Below are 24,834 nucleotides of genomic sequence, written 5' to 3'. Positions count from 1 at the left end.
CATCTTGCCTCTCTTCTTTGTTTTCGATGTGTTCCTTCTCTCAACCGGCCTATTTCCACAATCCCTTTTATACTAAGGCATACTGCTTTCCCGTCTAGCCAGAATATAAAATTATCCCATTCCATCAACCTAAAGTGTACCATTAATTTTAAGATCTGTATGGGTACTGAGTCATATAAACGGAATTAGCAATAGCTAGTAAACATAGGTGGAAATTCCATCCTGTGTCTGCAATTAGCTGTACATTTTCAATGTTCATAGGGCAGAACAGCATGCAAGGTAAGCATATGTTAAGTTGAGCAGGCGGATATTTACAGACAATATGATAAAGTGCATGCTTAAAGTTAGATTAAGATATTCTGAGCTGAATAGACTATTGAAGAAGAGTATGTATTGATTCCAATAGAGTAGCACCCATTTACACCTTGCCCTGACTGTAAACAATATTCACTCCTCTGCAGTAACACTATGGTGATAATTTCATAACAAAGCAGACAAATCACACTATTTTCTCAGTATGACTTGGGTACTTAATTTCTTCAAATCCCTCTAAAAATGGAGAGAGATGCTGGTTTCACCTCCCTCGGACACACATACACATAACAGTGTTTGCTTCCTCTTTTCTTGTGGTTTTAGACACTGAATTTTGTAACAAAATCCAAAAGAATTCCTACTGTTGTAATCTCAAAATTGGACTATTCAAGTATACCAGACATTGTCTGTCCAGGGAACCACTTTACTACTCATATGTTCCTGATGATACTCTGCCAGCCCTAAACTGATGTAATTACACACAATCTGCTTGGCATAGAAATCCTTTTTGTGGTGAGACTATTCACAGAATCATTGACATGAAAAAGGTAAGTACAGTCATCTTGTCCTCCCTGCTGCTACTATATTATATTTTTCTGAACTTTCCCTTGAAATTCTTCGTAAGGTATCTAAAGATTTTTCCCCCTGTATAAACACACACATCGTCCTGTGAATTCTGAAATAGTTTGGTTAGTTTTATTTGTAAACTTGTTATAAGTAATTTCTATTTAATTTTTGCATACACTTTCTGCTGAAGCTGTTTGCTAAGAAAAATATTTATTAGGAACAGGAGTTTAACAGAGTAAATCAATATTTTACATTCACTGGACCACAAAGATAGACATAAAATAGTTTACAAAAATTCTTTATAGAATTACATAAAACAAATGCACAGGGTTTGTCTGTTTTTACAATGAATTAACCCCAAGCCAAAAAAACCAAAACAAATCAAAAGCCTACAAAGATCAGAAGAAAGGCATGATAACCTGCATTTTAATCATTGTTGCACTGCTGTGTAACAAGCCCTTGCTACAAAACATTAATTTAGCATCTTAAAAAAGTCAATAGAAAATGTATTTTACTTAATAGAACTACTAATAGGTGATATATTAACTGACTTTACACCTTGAAACCTTATGAATAGAGGTACTTTAGTCATATAGTTTAAGGTATGGAGAGTAGAGAGCTAGAAAAATGTTTTTAATCTTTAGTAGTCTTTTTCAATATAAAATGCACTAATTTTCCAAAATAATAATGTTTTGACACATAAGTGTCAATTTATGCTGATGAAAGCTGATGCCAGCCTCTTTCTAACTAAAGTTCATTTCACAAAACTGTAATATATTACATGAATATTCAAGTAAACTATTAAAATATTTTTAAAAATACAAGAATTGAATTGTACAGTGTTTCATACAGATGGTTTACTTGGGAAGGATGTAATTTCCAGCTATTTATATTTATACATACTTATTTTTAAGTCCATCATGACACTACCTGATATTGCAATAAATCCTTACAGTTAATGTTTATTATTCTTCCATATGTAATTCTTAAAATTCAAATTTCACTGGCATTTTAATCTGAAGGTATACCAATGATTTCATTCATTACCAGCTAGTATATTCCTTTCTGTGTGTTGTGCACTATTAAATCACACTGCTGGTCTCACTTTGTGAGATGATGAATATCCTCAACTTCCATTGGCTTCTGTGGGAGTGGATGGTGTTTAGTACCTTGCAAGTGACAGCAACAAAATGATTGTAATTAAGCAACAGTTAAAAAAGACCAGGTCAAATGGATTCTGTCCCGTCTCTATGCTGTGCATCAAACCTCTCACAAAACCATCAAAGAATAACAGTACTGTTCTCTTTGCATGACTACTTCTTTACACCTATCAGTTGGAGTGCTGTAAGAATGTTTTGTTATTGACTCAAACACTGGACACCTCGTGTTGAGAGCGAGTCACTCACTAGTCTTGGTCAGTGAATTTTTAACTACAACAGAATTCTGGTCTACTTCATATCCCCTGTAATGGGCAAATTTCAGAGAAAAATAACCCAAAACAGGAAATTGGAATGAAAAATACAAACCATGCACTGTTTATATTACTGTGCAACTTCAGTAATACATGCAAGACAACGAAAAAGTCAGAATGTATCAAAGTAGCAACAGTTATAAAGTCAGCAAAGTTTTCACAGTGTCTTTACAGCCTTTTACTTTAAACACAAGTGCATCACTTACCATCACTATTGCTCAAACATTTTAAAACGTCTCCTGGCCATGCAGATCACTTTGAAAAGAAAACAAGGCAAATTACAGTTTTTAGGCATTTTAGACATTTACTACAACTTAAATTTTACTCAAATTTTCAACCATAGAAAACAAGTTGCTGTTATCAAACTAAAAGGGTTTTCCAAATATAATTGGTTCTACTACTTTTCTTTAACATTCTGTTTATCTCAGTTACATCCTGAGAATACTAAATAACCAGAGAGCTAACCAAACATGGAAAGTTAAACTTTGTTCAGTTATCTAATTCTTGAACAAACAGAAGCTACAGGGAAATTCTTATTGGCAAATTTCTTATTGGCATTCTCTCAATTTCTTCCTTCCCATCAGTAAGATTGCTGAGGTTTATTCTGTTGCACTGCTATGCCTTTGCCTTTCAGAAACATTACACTGCTTGGACAATTAAGGAGCAAAATTAGATTCAAACAGAACTGACATATCTTGTCCAAAGAACAAACACACAATTCCATTCTCTTCTCAGTTTGCAAGTTCAGTTTGACACCACATCATCACTACAACTCAACATTGACCCATAAAACAAAGACTAATTCCATTGTTGTACAAAGTGGGGGAGGGAGGGAGGGGAGAGTCAACAGGAAAAATGTGAGGCTCTATGCCAGAGATAATCACTCCCTCATTAGGAGAGAATCCAGCTGCCCCTTAACCATCATATCATAAATTAATAATTTGTTAAAAATCATAATCACAAGACCTTAGCTTTTACACAAAATTCAAGTTTTAAAGAAACATAAATTAGTTACAGCCTTGTAAACAATTATTCATTTGTATAACATCTTTGCAGGAAAAAGTTCCCCTTATAATAAATCAGACAGTACAAGGCACACATTACACTTAAGAATCCAATGTGATAAAAATAGCAGATGCCTACATCATCTTTGTTCACTTGCAAACGTGGTATGGGACATGGGAGAAAGAGATATAATTTTATTTATATTACAGTCATTTGAAAGTCTTCCATGACTTCACTCTTTCTGCTAATATTTTTGTGCTATTTTTCAGTTTAGTGTGATTTACATCTGTTGAAAAGAATCCTCTCAGATGTTTTCTACAAAGCTGCCAGGGAAAAGGCCAGTTTTTCCATTTCGTTGCAGTGTGCCTTTGAACCAGCCATCATCACGTTTTTTGTGTACAAAAACAATGTCCCCTTCCTTAAGTTCAAGTTCAGCTTCACTCTGAGGAGGATAGGAGACCACAACCCTGTATCTGTACAATAAAAAAGCATTTTAGTTTAGGCGTTTTACAAAACTGTACTGCATACAGAAAAAGTTCCTGTACATGTTACGACTTATTAGAACAGGAAGTGGCCTGGAACTAGTTACAGAGCTCTGAGGAACTGGGAAATAAATGTATCGTGGACAGAAAATACCAATGTTAATGTAAGAAATTCAAATCAAATGTACATAAAATACTTCTTGTGGTCTTTCATTAAGATCCCTGTAAAATTTATATAAGACATACGACAGACAAAGGGGAAAGAAATGTAAATACATTTTTGGGTATGAATGTTTTTAATCAGGCCTAAGGACTGCACAGCAGTAACTGTATTTTTTCCCCAATTGCATGATTATGTGGTGACCTGATTTTAAAAAAGTAACTAACAAGATCTGTACTTTTATGTACTGCTTGTATGTATATTGATTTTTGTCTTTCTAGATTATAAAATCTTCAGAGTAAGACGCATGCTGCCTCATTTGTTTAGGCAAAGCGCAGCATGTTTGCGACTACTGTAACACATAATAAATAACTAATGACCTCTGATAACTGGACTGTTGGAGAGAAAATAAAGAAAAAAGTTCTTCTAATGCCATAAGAAAAAGATTGCACTTTAATATAAAATTACTCTTCCTATGCTTACAAGTTATATGCCTGATTTAAAACAGTTGTTTAAACTTACTTTCTTCCAAATCTGTCTTAGGCACATATAGGACCATTCCGTCAGCTTGGGCTATGCCTATACTACACATCACTGGCAGAGGTGTGTAGCATGGTTCAAAAATCCAGGGCACATCCACACTGTGGACTGTAGCTACGTACAGTAAACTGCTTCATATCCAGCAGCCCCAGGACTGGGAGGTTGACAGATATGAAAATATCATGGATAATAGAGAAGGATCCCTTTGTCACCAGTTCTTTGACAGTGGGGATGCATTACACTAGCACTCCCTTCCCTGATGCCCTCAGCAGACTGGCACCCAGAGCACCGCCTTCACTTGCGCAGCCCACGCCGCACTCCCTGCCAGGGTTCAGCAGCTCAGGCACCAGCCTGTGCTCCAGCCACCCACCCCAACACACTCCCCGCCCTGGTTCAGCAGGCTCCAACAGCTCAGGTCCCAGCCCGTGCTGCCGCATGGAGGGGCCGGTACGTGGCGGAGGGACGCTGCCCCCTTCTTCACCTTCATCTCCACCCCACCAGCAGCAGTTGCCTAACAGCCCAGGACCCTCTGCGGACCGGGCCCCAGGAGGGATAGGGAGCGGCAGATGCAGCAGCTTCATCTTAGCTTCCCACCTGCATCCCAGCACCAGTACCTTCTTTAGAAGTGGAAGCGACATCAATGGATTGGGGTGGTATGGGATTACTTTGCTGCCTGCGAGCAGCACAGCCACCTGGAAGAGGAAACCTAGGCACTGGGATAGTGCCTGGTGGCAGTGCCAGTTATCTGAGAGAACCAGTTGATTAAATACTGGTTAAAAGAGAGTTTACTGTGTATCAGTGAAAGCCTCTGGCAGAAGGGAGACAACAGGAATGAGTTCAGCAGATTCCCTTGCCAGAGCCCTTCCCTGCTGTGAGGAAAGTCTCCAGCAACAGGGAAATGCTGGAGCCTTTCCCTGCAGCAGGAGACTGTTCCCATAGGAAGTGGGAGGCAGCAGGACACTATACGGCTTAAAACACCAGGATAGATGGGGAGGCACAGCTTGGGCAAGTAGAGAGTAGTGTAGGGTATGTGATCGGGTATTTTCACTGACCATTTATTACTTACACTGGTGTTTATACCAGTGCAAAAGGAACTATGTAGGTATGCACACTAAAAGATGCTGAAATGTAGAGACACCCTTAAAGTAGTTCCAGTTCAAAAAGCCCTACAATTTAGATCTGTTCTAACTTTGCAGACAGCTGTGCTTCTAACCTTTCAGTTTCATTGAATTGTTTTGTAATTCAAACCATCTATACAAGTCATGTTCTCATGTTAAAATCAGATACATCTATAGCTCTACATCAAATGCAGAACTCACAATCTTCCAGTTTAAAAATATCTAAGTGCTCTATTTAGGCCATATGTTTGGCAAAAAGCAGTCTAAAATTTCCAGTGAAAATAAACAGAATATGAAACAATCAAAACTATTAAATAGAAATATAATTATATGTTCAAGGTCTGATAGACAGAAAATGCCAAGAAATTCAAAGTAAAGATGAAATGACTGCTACAGCCGACCTTGTTATGTTTAGTAGCCACAGCACAAGCACCACTTGTACTAGCAATACGCTATATATTGTATTACTGTAAGAGAGAGACTCATGTTGCTTCTGTGCTATTTGTCTAAGTATATATTATTCTTTTTATTTTAAAAAAGCTAAACAAATACGAAAAACTACCAAAGAGGCTTTATGATATATTCATTAAATATAAATATATGCACACAGTCAAAATCTTTAGGGGAGTGTACCAACACAGCCGACATTTTTAAAGCCTCTGGACAAAGTTTTACTACTTTAAATAAAAACTTCTATGTGGTAAAGACCATATTAGGAATTCATCACCTGTCAAATTTTATTTATATACTGATTTAATAAATCAAAGTCATCTTGAATTATAACAACCCCAAAAGCTTCAGTTAGACCGTTGCAGATTTATTGGATTAGTGTAGCAACCCTAAGCAGTGAGGTATATTTTAATAGAACTTTGTATTACTGTGTGTCTTGGTATCACCCTGTATTACCCTGTATCTTTTTAATAGCCAGACTTTTGTATTACTCTTTAGGGCCGTGTCTACACGTGCCCCAAACTTCGAAATGGCCATGCAAATGGCCATTTCGAAGTTTACTAATGAAGTGCTGAAATGCATATTCAGCGCTTCATTAGCATGCGGGCGGCAGCAGCGCTTCGAAATTGACGCGCCTTGCCGCCGCGCGTCGCGTCCAGACGGGGCTCCTTTTTGAAAGGGCCCTGCCTATTTTGAAGTCCCCTTATTCCCATGAGCTCATGGGAATAAGGGGACTTCGAAGTAGGTGGCTTCCTTTCGAAAAGGAGCCCCGTCTGGACGCGACGCGCGGCGGCAAGGCGCGTCAATTTCGAAGTGCTGCCGCCGCCCGCATACTAATGAAGCGCTGAATATGCATTTCAGCGCTTCATTAGTAAACTTCGAAATGGCCATTTGCATGGCCATTTCGAAGTTTGGGGCACGTGTAGACGTAGCCTAGATTTGTTATTTTATATACTACTTTCTACCTTCGCACTGTCCTTTATATTGGTTATTTTATATTCATAAGACACTTTGTACCGGATTCCATATGGTACCTAAAACTCCATTTTACTCTTGTATGAGCCTGTAATCCTTGTGCTGTCCGTGAGAATGGGTGTCTGTGAGAGCCACCTGGAAGTGTGAATGTGGATGCTTAGAGAGTTACCCTCTAGAGCCAGCCTGTCTGGACAATAAAGACTTGGAGATTGAAGAACAATGAGAACTGGACTCTACAGCAGTGACCCACCCAGAGAGGAAGATTAAGTCCCATCTGTAGGTAACGAGTCACACAGAAACCTGGGGCAGTAGGAAAGGATCAAACCCACCTGCTATTGGTTGGTGACTCATTGTGCCTGGGGTAATGGGACAGAACCACGACTATGGACTAAAAGCTATAAAAGATGTGTGCACCACTACAAGATTGGGTTCCTCTTCTCATCTTGTCAACATTGGAGCACTGATCCTGATCAACAGAACTTGGCTCCACACTCACCTCTAATCCATCTGGTCAATGGATTAGAGTGAGCAACCTTTGGTAACTATAAGCAAGCACAAGACGGTGTGTGTGTGTATGGGAGGGTGGGTAGGTACATGTGTGCACCTCTGAGTAAACTATGTACATTATATGCATATAATATAATGATACTGTATTCTCAATAAACACAGCGTTCTTGCCTTGTCCCGCTGAAAAGATCCCCTGTGCTTCTTATAAGCATAACATTAGTAATGGGATTATCTAAAATTTGCCAAACTAAACTTATGATACAGCTTGGAAAAACAATAGCTTTGGCTGCAACCACACATGCCGCATTTGTAACTGGAGCACATTTTCATTGTTAAGCTATAACCAGATGGCAAATCAAGCTTATAATAGAAACTTTATCAAGACTTTAAGCAAAGCAATATTACCCAAGTGCACCTAAGAGAATATGTCATGAAGAACAGGATTTACCCAGTCTAAAAAGAATCACAGGTTTATGAATGACCTCTCACATCTATCATCTTGGATTCAAATCCTGGCTTATGACCCAGGAATCTCTTGGTGCCAACTGGCAGAGGACACAGAGGGAGCACAGATTTTTATTGGGGTCCCCTGGGTCAGAGGTATTCACCAAAGCACAAAATAATGGCTTGTGAGGTCTCGACTAAAGCCAGCGTCTCACTGGTCATGATAATTGCAAATATATGTATTGATATTTAAGCAATTGTGTCTATACTGAAAATTATGTTCTTAAGGCAGGTAAACAAATTCTCTCCCTGTTTGGCATTGAATATTGTGTCCCCTCATATTGAGCCAGATACTGATTAAGAGATTGGGCTTAAACTGCAGCAAGAGAGGTTTAGGTTGGACATTAGGAAAAAGTTCCTAATTGTCAGGGTGGTCAAACAGTGGAATAAATTGCCAAGGGAGGTTGTGGAATCTCCATTGCTGGAGATATTTAAGAACAGGTTAGACAGATGTCTATCAGGTATGGTTTAGACAATACTTGGTCCTCCCATTGGGGCAGGGGGCTGGACTCACTGGCCTCTCGAGGTCCCTCCCAGTCCTAGTGTTCTATGATTCTATGATTGAAAAATCTACGAAGTAAAAAAAAGCAGGAAAAAAACAATCTGGTGTCCTGCTTATGAATAAGGTCAATGGATTGTTTGGAAATACATGGGATGCAAACTGTCACCCTGCATTTTTCACCAAGGAGGCAAATTGAGAGTGTGAACAATGAACAGGAGAGCACAGCCAGGCCTGACGGTAAAACACTGGGAAAACTTCAGCTATGCATTGCTCTTTAAGTCAAGACAGTATCTAGTTAAATAACTCTGGATCCTAAAATGTGTTATGATTCTATTTTAAATGTAACCATTTTTTCCCCAATACATCTACTTGCTCTCACTTGAATTTCTATGGGCTCATCTATAATACCACCCTCCTTCGAAGGAAGGATGGTAATTAGGGTGTTGGGAGATTACTAATGAAGTGCTGCGCTGCATACGCACCACTTCATTAAGCAAATTCCCCCCTGCGGCAACTTCAAAGTTTTAGACTTCAAAGTACCAGCACGCGTCTAGCCGCAGCTCACCCTTGAGGAGTAAAGGGACTTCGAAGTTGCCCAGCACTTCGAAGCACCAGCGGGTGCGCCGCGGCTAGATGCGTGCCCGTACCTTGAAGTTTAAAACTTCGAATTTGCCGTGCGGGGGTGGGAGGGGGAATTTGCTTAATGAAGCACTGCGTATGCAGCGCAACACTTCCTTAGTAAACTCCCAACACACAAATTACCATCCTTCCTTCAAAGGAGGGTGGTAGTGTACACGAGCCTTATACCTTGTTAAATACTTTTATTTCCTTTCACTATAAACCTAGTTAAGTGTTGTATGCTAGCCTGTGGTCTGAGGTGAAACTGGTATGTTGGAGGTGCTGCTTCTTGGAAACAGCAAGTCCATAACTACTGTAAAGCTTAGTCAACATTTGTAATTTATGTCAGTATAACTACATTGCTTATAGCAACGAAGGGTCCTGTGGCACCTTATAGACTAACAGAAAAGTTTTGAGCATGAGCTTTCGTGAGCACAGACTCACTTCATCAGATGCTGGTCTTGGAGTCTGTGCTCCAAGAAAGTCTGTGCTCACGAAAGCTCATGCTCAAAACTTTTCTGTTAGTCTATAACGTGCCACAGGACCCTTCATTGCTGTTACAGATCCAGACTAACACGGCTACCCCTCCGATACTTGATACGTTGCTTATGGGTGCAGAAAATCCACACAGCTGAGTGACACAGTTATATTGACCCAACTGCTGGGGTAAACAGCACTATGTTTGCGGGAGTACTTCTCACACTGATACAGCTACTACTTTTTAGGAATGTGGATCATCTCTATCAACAGGAGAAGTCCTTTTGCTGGGTACACACTGTCTACAACCTTTGAAGTATAAGCAAGCCCCTGAGCATCAACTGGAACAAGGGCTGGACACTGAAAGGAGAAACTCTGAGGGCTGAGGAGTGAGAATGTGCTTGTCACAAATCTTTAGAGATAAGGGGTTCTGTGGAAGGTGTGCTCGTTTTGCTTGTGGTCAGTGAAGATGGGAAGCTGACCCTAAAGAGGCAAAGTCAAACCTTCCTCACGCTAAGGGCTGTTGGTGGTGAGGTACTTCACAACCCTGGATACTCCCAGGAAGTGTCACAGGCAAAACAAGAAAATACATTCATAGACAATTTTCCACTAGTGAAAATGATAACCTATAAACTAGTTGGTATGAATACCTGGCTCTGCTTAAGAGTAGGATGACTAGAATCAAGTTCAGTGATAAAGCTTCAGCGGAGAGCTAGTGTTACCTAGGACATAATAGGCTTATTCTAATAAATCCTTTCATTTTCATGAACATTGAACTAATTATTAGTAAGACTATACCTTTTTCTCCCCCCGCCAGGGGATTTTGGACGTCATGGAAATTTATCTATTTCTGGAATGTCTTCATCATTCTCTGTAATTAGTCACTAATGAAAAATCTTTTACACATCTCAGAAATAAGCAACCTGTCACCCATTTCCACTCCATGTCCCCAAAGGAGCTTGTTGCAATTCTCAGTCTTCATGACAACTAATATTTGTGAATTTTTTTTCTGTCCTCTTTTCAGTTGCAATAATGATGTCCCCGAGCTTTTCTAAGTCTCTAAAGTCAGCAGCATAAGGAAAAAAAACCCTATCCATTTCTTGCACCTATTCTCTCTGCCAATCAATGCATCACTTGCTGTTTTTTATGAGTTATAAAACAGGGATCTACCGCCCAGAAAACTGAAGCAGATTTTTGGCAATTTTATCTGTACCTCTCTCTTTTATGAACAAGTAATCTTATCTACAAAGAGATAAAGGCTTCACTTTTTCATATACAAGAAAATACAAGGACAAAGATGATATTGCTATTATAAGTTACTTTCATACAAATTTATTAAATCTTATTTTTTAATTCCCATCAATTGAGGCCAAAATCTTGGAGCTACTTAATTATTTCACACTCCTTCACAGCTCACCCCTGCCCCACTGTCTCAAAAACTCTCCCCCAATCTGTCCTCAAGTGAGGTTTCTGACTCCCTCTATGGATATTGACTCCCCTCAGGAGCTGACTAATTTTTCAAGAGTGTTTCACATTGTCAGACCAGCATTTACATCCTTCCTGAAACTGTTGCCAGCTAAGGAGGCTTTGCATGTTCAGGAAGTTGATGTCACATCAGTCATTTTGTGGTGGATAAAATGACTTGGAGCCACTTTAATCACAGAATAAAATTACTGCTGTCCTGCACAGTGTCTGGATGAAAGAGTTTGCTTGTGTTTTAATTTGGGATATGCAGTGACGTGTATTTGAGTAAAAGAGTAGGCCTTTATCACCACTGTGGGGTCTGTGAGTATATAATTATAGTACTCTGAAATGCACATAGCCTATCCTTCCCATAGAAAATTGCACAAAGGCATCCACTGAAATTCTCCTTTAACTCTTGTAGAAAACACTGCCACACAATTAAAAAACATCCTCTGATGATTAAATTACTCTCTTTGGATTTGCACAAGGGTACAACATGGCCTCCTTTAAAACAGCATGTGGCTATGAAATAAGCCTTGCTAAAATAACAGGAAAGCTATTTTGTGGATTTTTTTTTTTAATAAGAAGGAAAATATTGCACCTGAATGGACTGTGCTGATGTGAGAAAAAACAGTACTGTAAGGCAGTGGTGAGGTACTTGTTCCTCAGTCCCTGCCTTAAAGAACAGATGAATGGGAAAAGGGAATTTTTTCTACCTACAGTAAGGCCTGTGGACAGGAACAAAGGATGATCTAAAACACTTCATCAGGAGGCGGGAACCTCTGAATTTCATTCCAAAGTCTGTCAAAAACTTGCAGCAAGGCTTGTGCAAGTCACTTAACCTCTCTGTGTCCCATGGTTGATCTGTACTACAGAGTTAGGTCATCTGAATGATATCACTCAGAGCTGTGAAAATACTACAGTTGGGCAATGAAATTAAGTTGACCTAAGCCCTGGAGTAGATTGTGCTAGGTTAACAGAAGAATTCTCCCCAAGGAGGCTGATTTAGTATATTGACTAAAAAACCCCTTCCATCAGTGCAGTGCCTGCACTGCAGCAGTTCAGCTATGCCACCGTAGCGTTTCTAGAATAGATATACATGAAATCTGGAAGGAATTGAAAGGTACATGACCTAATTAAATGGGACCAAACTGTCTACCACAGTACACCAATTTTTCATTACAAGGATTCATATGTGGAGACAGTCACAGGAAGCTCGCAAATTTGAATTCATCAGCACCCAGTTCTTGAAATATAAAGGGTGCCTATAATGAAAAATTTCTTTTACCCGTCTCATCGCACCACACTGGTAGCCATCACCTGCAATCATGAATACTCAGGGTAGTGATCTGCCTAGTAGTTCTCAGGCTCGCAAGAGCGCTCCAGTGTGGACCCATTAGGAGATTCTGGATCTTCTTGCCATTTGGGGAGATGAATCAGTGGCCAGCAGACTTTGGGCATCCATGACTGCCAGATGTTACTCCTGGGACTCCACACAACGCTGGTTGAAGGTTAAAGAACTCTGGCAGGCCTATCACAGAGTTTGGGAAGCCAACCAGTGTTCTGGGTTCTCTCTGCAGACCTGCCACTATTATGAACAGCTGCATGTGCTTCTTGAGGGGGGGGACCCCACCACATTGCCCAGTATTCATTATGACAGTTGTGGAAGCCCTGGTCTGGAGTCCAGGGTGACCTGAGAAGAACTGGAGTGCCAAGAGGGAGAGGCCAGTAGAGAGGAGGATGGGGGCAACCAGCAGGGGCCCAGGAAGTTCTTCCCAACAGCCCAGATCTCTTCACTCTACAGCTGGAACTAGGTCCCCCTACAATGCTCCCTAAGCCCCAGGACCAAGCCTATACACCTCCAAGGGTCAGGTCTTCCTGAAGAGATTCCAACAAAGTGCACTGGCCACCTGCATCACCATAGCCCCCAGTGTAGATCTGCCCACCCCATATTGATTTGCCACTGACCAGTAACTGTTGGGCATTGCAATCTTCCACTTGCTTCTGAACTGCTAGAGCCAGCCTCATTCTTGTGTTGGTGCACTTCAGGGCAGCTGCTAGCACATCACAAAGTTCCATAAAAGTGGACTTGCACATGTGAAAGTTCTGCAGCTGCTGCTGTTTGTCCCAGGACTCCAAAATGATGTGACCCCGCCAGTGTGCGCTTGTCTCACGAGTCCAAAACCATCGCTCAGTTGCCAGCAATGCATTTAGGGCAGCCAGCAGTTGTGAGTTCTTGAACTACAGGATTTTCCTCTTCAAAACCTGCACCATCATCACCATTGTAACAGTCAACCATCATCTCACTTTATAACTGACACAACAATTGCAGAATAGTCCGTGAAGTTGCTGTAACAGTTTGTGGAAGGACTTGAAGTATTTGAGGGTCCCTAACTGCAGTTGCACTGTCTCCTGTTCATTTTCGCATGGTTACTGGGTGCTCTGAATTCTGGCATAGTGACAAAACACCCACAAGCAACGGTGACCAAGCACTGTGGTATAGGTATCCACAGTGCATTGCTCATGCAGTCAAACTTGGATAAGGCAATGGGGACGTGGAAGCTTGACATGGAGAAGTTTGTGGACATTTATATTCAAACTCATAATGTTCATAATATTCATAATATTGAGGTTAAGCAATCGAACATATTAAAGGTCAAATTTATCTTGTAGTGAAGACATAGCCTAAATCTCTCAAGGGAGGGAATTTTTTTACACCTCTAAGCTAGGCTGACCTAAATTTTACACATAGACCTGTCTTGAGATACTCAGGAACATAACTTTGCAATGTAGACCACACTAAAGTCTCACTGAAAGCCTTGAGCACTTTTGATAATTTTTCCAGGGTCAGCAGCAGGAAGAATTTTGTTTCTTTCTAAAACAGACTGGGACCTGGGATTGCAACTGTGTACCAGAACAAAGTATGATCATGCTGGACATTATATTATTCATTGCATTTTGACTGTTTTATCTTTAAGAATAAAATTTCTTCTTTTTTTGTTAAACGTTATTGTACCAACAATTTAGTTCCTTCCACCCATCCAATTCTCCCTACAAGATAACAATTTACCTACTTCATGGAGGGTTTAGGAAGTTTAATTAAAGCTTGTCAAATACTCTGAAGACTTTAAGTGCAATGTAAGCAATGTCTTCTTATGAAACATGAACAAGTGTCTTGACCTAGAGCAATGGAAATACACGACTGGAGAAGCCACAGAGTGGGGGGAATTAACTCTTCAAAAGAAGGGAAAAAAAAAAGAAACAAGTGAAATGACAGAAGCTTTATTTAAAGTGTGTTTGATGAAAGATAATAAATATATGACTGGGAGGGACATGGTTTTGGGATAGCAGTTTCCTTTGATACCAATTATAGGATAAGAGTACATCAGCTCAGATATTCACTTTCTAAAATGTGTTACTTGATGTCTTCTGAGTTACCTTTGAAAACTGAGGCACATTGATATTTTTGGAAAACTTGCTTTGTGTAGAACCACTTAGATATATGAAAAATAGCCACTTGAGACATCAAATGAGTTTGGTGTGATTTTCAGAGTAAGATATGTTATTGTTCAAAGTAAATTTAGGCACAATTAGAATTAAAGGATGTTATTTTAAAAAACATTTAAAATTGCATTTATTTATATTCTAACACAAAAATGTGAATCTACCTTGGAATTATGTATGAAACAGATTTTTATGGATATAAATTATGCAGAAAAAAATAATTATCTCCTCACAAATTTAACTGTGTGATTAAGGCCGTGTCTACACTAGCCAAAATCTTCGACATGGCCATGTAAATGGCCATTTCGAAGTTTACTAATGAAGCGCTGAAATACATATTCAGCGCCTCATTAGCATGCGGGCGGCTGCAGCACTTCGAAATTGACGTGGCTTGCCGCCGCGTGGCTCATCCAGACGGGACTCCTTTTCAAAAGGACCCCAGCTACTTTGAAGTCCCCTTATTCCTATGAGCAGATGGGAATAAGGGGACTTTGAAGTAGCCAGGGTCCTTTCGAAAAGGAGCCCCGTCTGGGCGAGCCGCGTCAATTTCGAAGTGCAGTGGCCACCCGCATGCTAATGAGGTGCTGAATATGTATTTCAGAGCTTCATTAGTAAACTTCGAAATGGCCATTTGCATGGCCATTTCGAAGTTTTTGGCTAGTGTAGACGTAGCCTAAGACAGAAGCCAGACAACAGAAGAAATGAAAACTTATAAATCACAATGTGATGTGTGTTGTTTTTGGTAACACACAATCAATAGGGCTCTGCATAGACGCAGTGGCACGCCTGCATGTACTGAAATACAGGATCAGATCACACCCTAAAACCGTACACAGATAGTAAAGGATCTGCTACCAAACCTGAATTAAATTTCCCCCTACATTGGTTAAAACCATTAGAATTTCCATCAAGAGAAGTATTCATTCTGAGAATTACAGGTTGAACTTCTCTAGTCTGGCACCCTGAGGACATGAGTGGTGCTGAATGAGAGAATTTGCTGGACCACAGGAGGTCAATATTATCTAGCAGCATTACCAAAACTTCCACTGCTTACTGGGGCTTTTAGAAGTAAATTAGAGCTAAATAACAGCACAAACACTGAGAACCAGGACTCGTGGTTGTAAACAACTTTATGGGACCATGAGAAACTGGGCCACAACCATGATAAGTGGACTTCTGGCTAACTAAAACCATGCCAGACCACGGATGTTGGCAGATGAGAGTGGAACTACATTATATTTTTCCTAGATATGAGAAAAACAGGTAGGTACAGGAGTCTCAAAGGAGATGTCACTGGTGCAATAGTCACACAAATAAAGTAGAGAAAATTAAAACAGATAGTATTCTAGCACTGGAAATGTTTTCTACTCACTTCAAAACCACTGGGAAATATAGAGAGCCCAGTAGTCTGAAGCCATGGGGGTATAGTGTGATAAAGTGGCAGGCAGGAATTAAGAATGACAGGGATTCACTGTAAATAGCAAGGATTTTCAGAATCTTGATAAATTTGTGCATTTTTGGAACTATTGCCCAGTGGAATAGATTCAGAGTCAGGAACACAGTAGTAGGACATTATGGCAATGATAACATCTTGCAACAGCCTATTAACAAGTTTTCAGTTTAAATCTGTTCATAGTCATGGACCTGATTCCACAAAGACTTATACTGAACTTTATCCACTGTTAATAATGGTACTATTCATACTCCCTATGTATAAATTATCTGCCATGGTTTTTATGCTCTTCATTCCACTACAGCATCTGAAGGCTCTGGATCTCCAAATCTTTAAATAATGTAAAGGAAGTAAATATGTTTTAGAGCTGGTTGATAAACAGAAAAAAAATCAGGAATTTTTAAACTTTTTTTCACCTTTTTAAAAACCAATTGGATTTTTTTTAAAAATCAAAACATTATGAATAAACTTTCTACTTCGTTAAAAATCCAAAATAAAAACCATGAAAATTATTTTTTATTTTTTTTTAAAATAGTAGCCAAAAATTTGAATAATTTCTGCCAGCTCTAGTAAGTATTGTTGAATGGTGTTGGTGGGTCCCTGTTTAGGCACATACAGTGATTTACCTTTCACAAACTACAGGCCGGGACTCATTCTGGACTGGACCCAAGGAAGAACATGGCTGCCGAGGTGGAGGTGCTACAGGAATACTGGAATCCAAAGAACTTGCTTTACGATGAAGAGTCTCCTGAACTAAAGCTGCTGCAGAGAATTCGTTGTCCACAGGACAGAAGCCAGCTCGGCTGTGGCTAACAGCTGATGGGACTTCAGGCCCTACAGCGCCCTGCAGGGTCACCTCCGCAGCTGCTTGCTCAACCTCCAGAGTTGGTGATGATGGAGGTGATACTCGGGGCTTGCGTTTGGTAGATGCTCCAGAAAGCAACTTCAGCAAACCCTTTTTTTCTTTCTGCTAAGCACAAATAAAGAGTGTAAATTAAAGTAATTCTGAAACAAGAGATACTTGGCAGACAATGAAGACCTGAAATACATTTTTAAAAGTACATGGTAATAATTCAGAGGACCGAGTTAACAAGGATGAATAATTTGAAACCTACTCAGAATCACCGTTTTGATTACTTCTAGCAAACTAAGCAGTGTTATAAATTCTTAGTAAGAAAGGTCATTTTCTAATTTCTCCTGTAAGAGTAAAAGACTTACTATTAGTGACTGAAAAAGACAAACACTTCTCCTGCAAAGCAATGCATGTACTGTCACTTGAGCAGAACCACAAATGAGCTGAACTTTGCTTACCTGAGATAGAAGAACCCTCTCAACTCACTGCCTCAAACGCCAACCACTGTGCTTCAAAAAGGAGTTTACAAGTTGGAGAGGACATCTGAGAGTGCTTTAAAAGGCAGCCATTAGAGGCCAGGAGTTTGGTTAGAGGGAATGATCTTGGGAAGGAGAAGAAGTTATTCTCCCTGCTCATTTTCAGAGGAACCTGCACCACAACCTGTGGTTTGGATGAGTAGCTGCACATGATCCTCTTGTTGGTATACCCCAGAATGAAGTTAGCCTTCTTTATAACTGGATGGCATTGCACATACATTTAATTTGTGATCAGTTATAACTCCAGAAACTTTTCAGTACTGGATTTGCTTAAACCGCTTTTAATATTTCTTACCTTTGAAAAGAGTCTGACAGTGATTTTCTCACAAAAACCTTTTGACTGAATAAGTTTTGGGTATATACAAGTGACCCTCCTGCTTCCCCAAAAACAGCAAATGTTAACAAAAATTCTTCAGCCTAAAAGACATTTCAACCTAATCTCAACTGGCTGCAAATGAAGTAATTATATGAATACACAGCACTGGGTACACCTCAATTTAAAGGTGAGCACAAAAATGACTAAAGGGTAGAAGAGATTACCCTGGAATCACTAAAGGGTCTATCACTCTCAGAGGTATGGGCTCTCCCTAACATACAACCATGCAAATGAATGCCCAACTTGCTGAATCTTTGATAAAAGCCCAATTTATGTTCCTCTTCAATCGTACAAAGACATGATTATAAGTCTAATCAAAAAGTTCACAACAGAAGTGACATGCTGCCTGGGATGCAAATATAATGCCACCCTCACCTTGCTGTCCTTCTCTGGTTTACTGATTGCAGTATTCCCACCAGCTCCTAAAGCATTTTCAGGAGAAGCAGGAGCTCCAGGGTGAACACTCACAGCTCTCCCATTCATGTCACCATCCAAAGACACAGGAGTGATGCTGGAAGAGTTTAAAGAAGCTGCTGCACAAGCCATTGGGATGTTTGATCGGTTGATATTCACAGCAGTGACATAAGCAGAAGCATTTGAAAGCTGAGGTTGGAACTGCTGGGAAGCAACAGAATGGTGGGGGATGATCACAGCTGCAGGGATAAGGCATGCTGAACTTTGAGCCTGTATCGGCATCACAGCTGCCGTAGGTCTTTCTTGGCTGTGTACTGCAACTAAGAAAAGGGGAGGAAACATGAGAGGAAGTATCTCTACGAAGACATGCATGCATTTAGACATGAGTCACTCTGATACAACAGCGTATTTAAAAAAAGCTTCCCTCCCACCACCACCCCTCCAGTTGAGAAATCTGAAATAATATATGTGGGTGTTATGACACAGCATCTCGACATAAGATTTCCCAGACCAGAAGAGAGAAAAAAATTACCTGTGCTGTGACTATTTTTAAAGACACTGGTGCAGATGTATATTCCACTCATTTATACACGTGCCTGGCATGTCAAAGCCAGAGAGCTTTGCCTTGAACAGTGGTGTCCAAAAGGGATGTAAGAGATGGCCACAGACTCCCTCCCCTCCCCACCCCACCTCCTGCCCTGTCAGGAACCGTCTCTCCACGGAGTCACTCACGGAAGCTGCCCAGGAACATGGCTGCAGCTGCTGCCGCATGAGCTGCCCCAGAACGGGGCTAGAGCTCACCGGGGCTGGAAGAGCTGCCTCCGCCACTGCTGCCATGTGCTTGTCCCACCATGTGGTGGGGAGTCTGTGTGGAGCAGATGGAGAGGTGTCTCAAGAGTGCTGCTCTCCTGATCTGCACTTTTCCACAGTGTGCTGCCTCATGTGCCACATGTGAGGAACAGGGAGCGTATTGGACACTGCTGGCCTAGAAATAACCATCAGGGCAGCACACACATCTTTTGGTGCTCTGTAGCTTGACCCATGACTATTTAAATTCAGCACTACCCTGAGCTGCCTCACTTCCTTTTCACCAAAAACCCAGACTGGAGATTCCAACACAGAAGTGATGGGGTGATCCAAGAAATGCATTTGCATTTACATCGCAAAGAACACCAATTATTGTACAGGTAAGTAACCGCTTTTTCTTCTTCAAGTGGTTGCAAATGTGCATTCTGTTCAGATGAGCAGAAACATCATGGGATGGGGTTTGGAGTCTACTTGAGCAGAGGACTGCTTTTCCAAACCTTGCACCTGATCTAGATGTGTTTATAATGGCAGTGAACAGTGAAAGTATGCAGTGAAGACCAGGTGGCAGCCCTGCAAGTGTCCAGTACTGATGTGTCATTGAGAAATGTAACTGAAGGTGCTTGAGTCCTGCTTGAATGAGCCAACGGTCTCTCTGGAGTTGTAGCCTGAGCTACCCCATAAGCCATACCACCACAGAGACCTGGAGATCATCTGTGCCAAAATGCAAAAAAGTAATCCATCTGGAGATACTGCTTGACTTCACAACCTTTTTGCTATGATACTGCTTTGATTCAAAGGTGAAGAGACCTGCTCTGCCGTGTTTGCTTATGTAGAAGACCATGGTGATGCTGTCTGAAATCACTTGGATGTGATATGAATGTGTAAGTGGAAAACAGGTTCCACTGGACAGATGGGCTGCTCTCAGTTACAGTATATTGATGTGCACTTGGTCTTCATTGGAGGTTCTGGTACTTTATGCAATGTGAGCACCAACCCAGATGGAAAGAGTGTGTTATGATGGTGACACTGGGGCTGAATGTGTTTAAGGGAACACTCATTCTCATTCTCTCTGGAAAAAAAAGCAGCCAATAGCACTTTAAAATAAAAATGTGAGATGGCTTAGACCAACTCCTGCTGCATTGGTTGGTCACTAGCAGTCCTTTGCAGTACCTCTTGGTATGATGTTCAGTGGAAAGGAAGAAAAAGGAGTGACTGCTTTGTTCAGAGACGATGACGAGAGTCCACTGATACCTGCAGATCCAGATCAATATCCCCCTTCTCATGCTCTAATGGATCCAGTGGGTGCTGAGAAGGAGAAGTGTGCTAAAATTCCTGGAGTCCCTGGCATCTGGCATAGAGTCTCATGAGCCTCAATCAGGCCAAAGAGGGATCAACTACTTGTGGGACAAACCATGGCAGTAAGTACCCCTGGTTGCTGAAGAAAGCATATCTGGAGGGTAGCATCAAGATCTCACCGACTTCCTTTTATGACTCTGCTCTCTGAAAAGAAATGGAAGAATGCCCTGAAAGACTGACTCATCCAAGATCCAAAACTGCTCCCTTTCCAATGGTAGAGCCATCAGAATCAGGGCACACCAGCCCAGTATTCAGAGATGAGATCACTGACACACTGAAGTAGTTTTTTCCTCTGGTATTCATGTCCCTTGGGAGAGATGGGCTGAAAAGGATGGGAGACTGGCTAAAACCGGAGGATATCCTCTGGTGTAGTACGTCTCTATATATCCCAGTGTTGGGATGTTCTGATGGTCAGAACCAATGGTTCCATTGTGTTTTGAGAGGTAGACCTTGGATGAGTGAGACAGTAACAAGTCCAATCCTGCACTCTTAAACAGAACTGCCAAACGATGGCCCTTGTATTATGGAGCTGGATTCACTGAGGCTGCGTCTACACTTTCACTCCTCTTTCAAAAGAGGCATACAAATGAGGGAAATCAAAAATGCAAATGAGGTGCAGATTTACATATCTGGTGCCTTATTTGCATATTCTTCTTTCAAAAGAAGAAAAGCAGTGTAGACATGGCTCTTTCGAAAGTAAACCCCATCTTTGAAAGAACCCTTCTTCCCTTTTTTATGGTACTTTTTTTTTTTTTTTAAGGTGCACTCTTTTTTCCGCCTTCCATTCATAAGAGAACAATGAGTGACCCAGCAATTCCAGAAAAGCGAGTATGAGTATTAATATTAGCACTAGTATCAAAGAGTTTCAGAAATTATCCACCTCTTACAAAAAATAAATTCATGTTATCTGAGTGACCCCTTGCGTCAGTGAATTTCACAGGCTATGTTTGGTGTGAAGCACAAGTTCTTTTTACCTGTTCTAACGGCACTGCGAGCCTGGTTGACTGTCATTTGCCCCGACATGTGCACAAGAACCTTGGTTTGTGGACTAGTGTGGATATGTGCTGCGGAAACCACAGCAGTTGGGACCCCACTGGAATGGACTGTCATGCCGTTCCCCTGAAGTTTCTGTGACGTTCCACCAGCAGTGGAAGGGCTGACCATGGTCATCAATCGTCCTGTCTGGCCAGTAGTAGAAATGGGGACTTTTGCTTGCGAAGCACTTGTCATTGTCCTGCCGAAATTAAAAACCCCTTGATTAAATTATTTTTTTTAAATCTCTTAAGGTGCTACTCTTCATATCATTAACTAGTTTTAGGGTTCAGTATAACATAAAAAACTTACTGAGACACTTGCATTAAAAAAAATACCTTGTGACTGGTGCCACATAGTTGCCAGGGAAAACACCAATCTTGCTTGTATGCATGGAGGTTCCTTTGAACCAGCCATCTTGACAACGTTCAAAGACTAAAAACATCTCCCCCTTTCTCAGTTCCAGTTCATCCTCTTTTCTAGGGCTGTAAGGATATATAGCAACATACCTGGCAGAAAGAAAAACACACACATCACTCTTTATCTAGTATTTAAACTAGGGCTGTCAATCACAGTTAATTCAAGCAATTAATTTAAATTACCTCAATTAATTAAACACAATTAAACGCAGTTTTAATTGCACTGTTAAACAATAAAGTACCAACTGAAATGCATCAAATATTTTTGGATGTTTTTCTACATCCAGTATAATGATTTTAATTACAACACAGCATATACAAAGTGCACAGTGTTCACTTCATTACTATAAATATTTCCACTGAAAAAAACAAAAGAAATAGCATTTTTCAATTATACGCATTTTTCAATTATACTCATAAGTACGGTCATACAATCTCTTTATATGGAAATGCAACTCACAATTGAAGATTTTTCTTATTGTTACATAACTGCATTCAGCAAAACAATATAAAACTTTAGCACCTACAAGACCACTCAGTCATTCTAGTACAGCCAAATGCTAAGAGAGAAAGTACAGCCAACTTATTTACAATGTCACCTGAAAGTAAGAAAAGGCACTGTTTGCATGGTACTTTTGTAATTGTTGTGGCAAGGCATTCTATATGCCAGATATGCTGAACACTTGTAATATCTCTTTATGCCTTGGCCACCATTTCAGAAGACATTCTTCCATGCTGATGACACTTGTTTAAATAATGTATTAATGAAATTTGTGACTGAATTTGTTGGGGGAGAACTTCATGTTTTCTGCTCTGTGATTTTACCCATACTCTGCCATGTATTTCATGTTATAGAAGTCTGAGATGACCCAGAACGTTTGTTTTAAGAACACTTTCACTGCAGATCTAACAAAACTCAACGAAGAAACCAATGGGAGATTTCTAAAGACAACTGCAGTATTCAAACCAAGGTTTAATCTGAAAATCTGAGAGGGACGAGGCATGGAGCACGCTCTCAAAAGTCTTAACAGAGAAACTTTCTTGATGCAGAAACTACAGAAACTGAAGCACCAAAAAAAGAAAATCAACCTTTTGTTGGTAGCATCTGACTCAGATGATGTAAATGAATGTACATCAATCCACACTTTCGATCATTGATTTATAAGTTTTCATTTCTTCTGTTGTCTGGCTTCTGTCTTAGGCTACGTCTACACTAGAATTAGAATCTGCCCCCCCCCCACCCCTCCACTCTCTGATTTGCTCACCTTGATAATTTTTTTTCTGATTTGTCAACCCTGATTACTATTTTTGGTTCTCTGTGCCTTAAATATTGAGTCTGTTCTGGTCTGGCTATGGTCTGAAGAAGTGGGTCTGTCCCATGAAAGCTCACATAATAAATTATTTTGTTAGTCTTCAAAGTGCTACTTTACTGCTCTTTTGTTTTGATAGTATACAGACTAGCATGGCTTTCTCTCTGTTTCTCTCTGTTACTATTCAACTTGTTTATTTTAGTGACTGAAGGGAGTTGTAGGCACTCAAGTTTTATACTGCTTTGTTTTTCAATCCAGTAATGAAACAACCAAAAAAAAAACCCTACCTACACACGATATCTTTACAGAAAAGGAAATTCAGTTCAGTACATGCCTGAGATGAACTGAAAAAACATTACTACTTTTATGTATTTATTTATTTACAGGGAAGATATTTGTGATAAAACCTAATAAAAAGCAATCACTGTATTGTAACTGAAATCAACAGATTTGAAAATGTATAAAATATCTAAAAATATTTAAACATATGTTATTGAATTATTAATAGTATAATTAAAACAGTGATTTTCATTTTAAAAATCTCTTGATTAATTGCAACTTTTATAAATAAATAACTTGATAGCTCTAGTTTAACATAAAAAGATAAAAATCACTTTCTTCCACTTTTCTAACTGGGTAAGAGTTCAAAGTGAAGGGCAACAATTAAACCTTACAACATGACAGGTGCTAAGATAGCATGACCCCAAAAAGTGCCAATGCCATTTAATGAAATACCACCTAGCATCTTATGGCAACTATAAAAAGAAGCCCTATTAAGGGAAAAGTAATATGTTAAATTTCTGATCAGTTACTGTGTGTTCCTTGTTAGCACATGATACTAAAATTAATGTACATTAAAAATTAACTGAAAATACTAATAGTAAATTTTATAATTTATTGTAGTTTGTTTTTCTGGGTTTCCTCGTTGTTAACTCCTTCTCCCTTCCTTCTTCCACAACTTCTTTTCTTTTCTGTGAGTATTTTTTCTTGGCATAAAAGACCAGATTCAGAAATGAACAAAATACTTCTGATTCACTTTTTTCTTTTTAAAAACTCAGCGAATGGGGTCCCTCCAGTGCAATTGTAGTTTGCAGAAGAAAATGTTGCTGTTAGTTGACATCTACAAAGAGAGTGGCTGCTGTTCCACTTCCAAAACCCACTATTTTTCCTCTTGAGAAGTTACAGTTATGCAGCAACTCTGGAATCATGGTGGAAGGGAGAGAGGAATGGCAGTCATGACGTCTCTCTTTCTGCCACTGCTCCCCCCACTTTTTAATAAAATGTATTTTACAACTTCCAAGCTTAGATTTTTGAAAATAAAAATAAAATTCTATAATTCTGTGCTGGATATTGCTCAGGACATTTCCTAATAATGGAGGATTTCTTGTTCCCACTTTATATATGAGAAAGTATCTGCCTGCCACCTTTCTTCTATGCTCTGCAACAAAGAAAAATGCAAAGCAAGCTTTTTTTTTTTTCCTTTAAAACATGGGTGGGAACCTTCTTTTGGGCTGGAGGCAACTAATCCATCCAAAATCAGAAATCAGGCAGGGGACCACACACAAGTGAAAACTAACCCCCCCAACCCCCAAACAAAACAAAACCAAAAAAAAAAAAACACC

The 24,834-nt window shown here is 40.0% G+C and overlaps 1 protein-coding gene across 2 annotated transcripts in view; it reads right to left on the bottom strand.

Moving 5' to 3' along the window:
• Window positions 1-1,020: 1,020 nt before the first annotated feature.
• Window positions 1,021-24,834, bottom strand: part of SH3RF1 (SH3 domain containing ring finger 1) — a 166,108-nt gene continuing 142,294 nt past the window's right edge. The window contains exons 8-12 of one of the 2 annotated variants that reach the window (XM_074991869.1): window positions 21,822-21,992; window positions 21,426-21,685; window positions 18,250-18,608; window positions 16,736-17,079; window positions 1,021-3,828 (exon numbers count right to left, since the gene is read on the bottom strand). In XM_074991869.1, the coding sequence (XP_074847970.1) occupies window positions 3,660-3,828; window positions 16,736-17,079; window positions 18,250-18,608; window positions 21,426-21,685; window positions 21,822-21,992 (1,303 nt within the window). In that variant the 3' untranslated portion in view covers window positions 1,021-3,659. The remainder of the gene's footprint in view (window positions 3,829-16,735; window positions 17,080-18,249; window positions 18,609-21,425; window positions 21,686-21,821; window positions 21,993-24,834) is intronic. The other variant, XM_074991870.1, reaches the window with a different exon arrangement.

This window comes from Carettochelys insculpta, chromosome 4 (assembly GCF_033958435.1).
Source record: "Carettochelys insculpta isolate YL-2023 chromosome 4, ASM3395843v1, whole genome shotgun sequence".
NCBI lineage: Eukaryota > Metazoa > Chordata > Testudines > Carettochelyidae > Carettochelys > Carettochelys insculpta.
The sequence above is the reverse complement of the archived record's forward strand: the minus strand, read 5'-3'. Positions and strand labels throughout refer to the sequence as shown.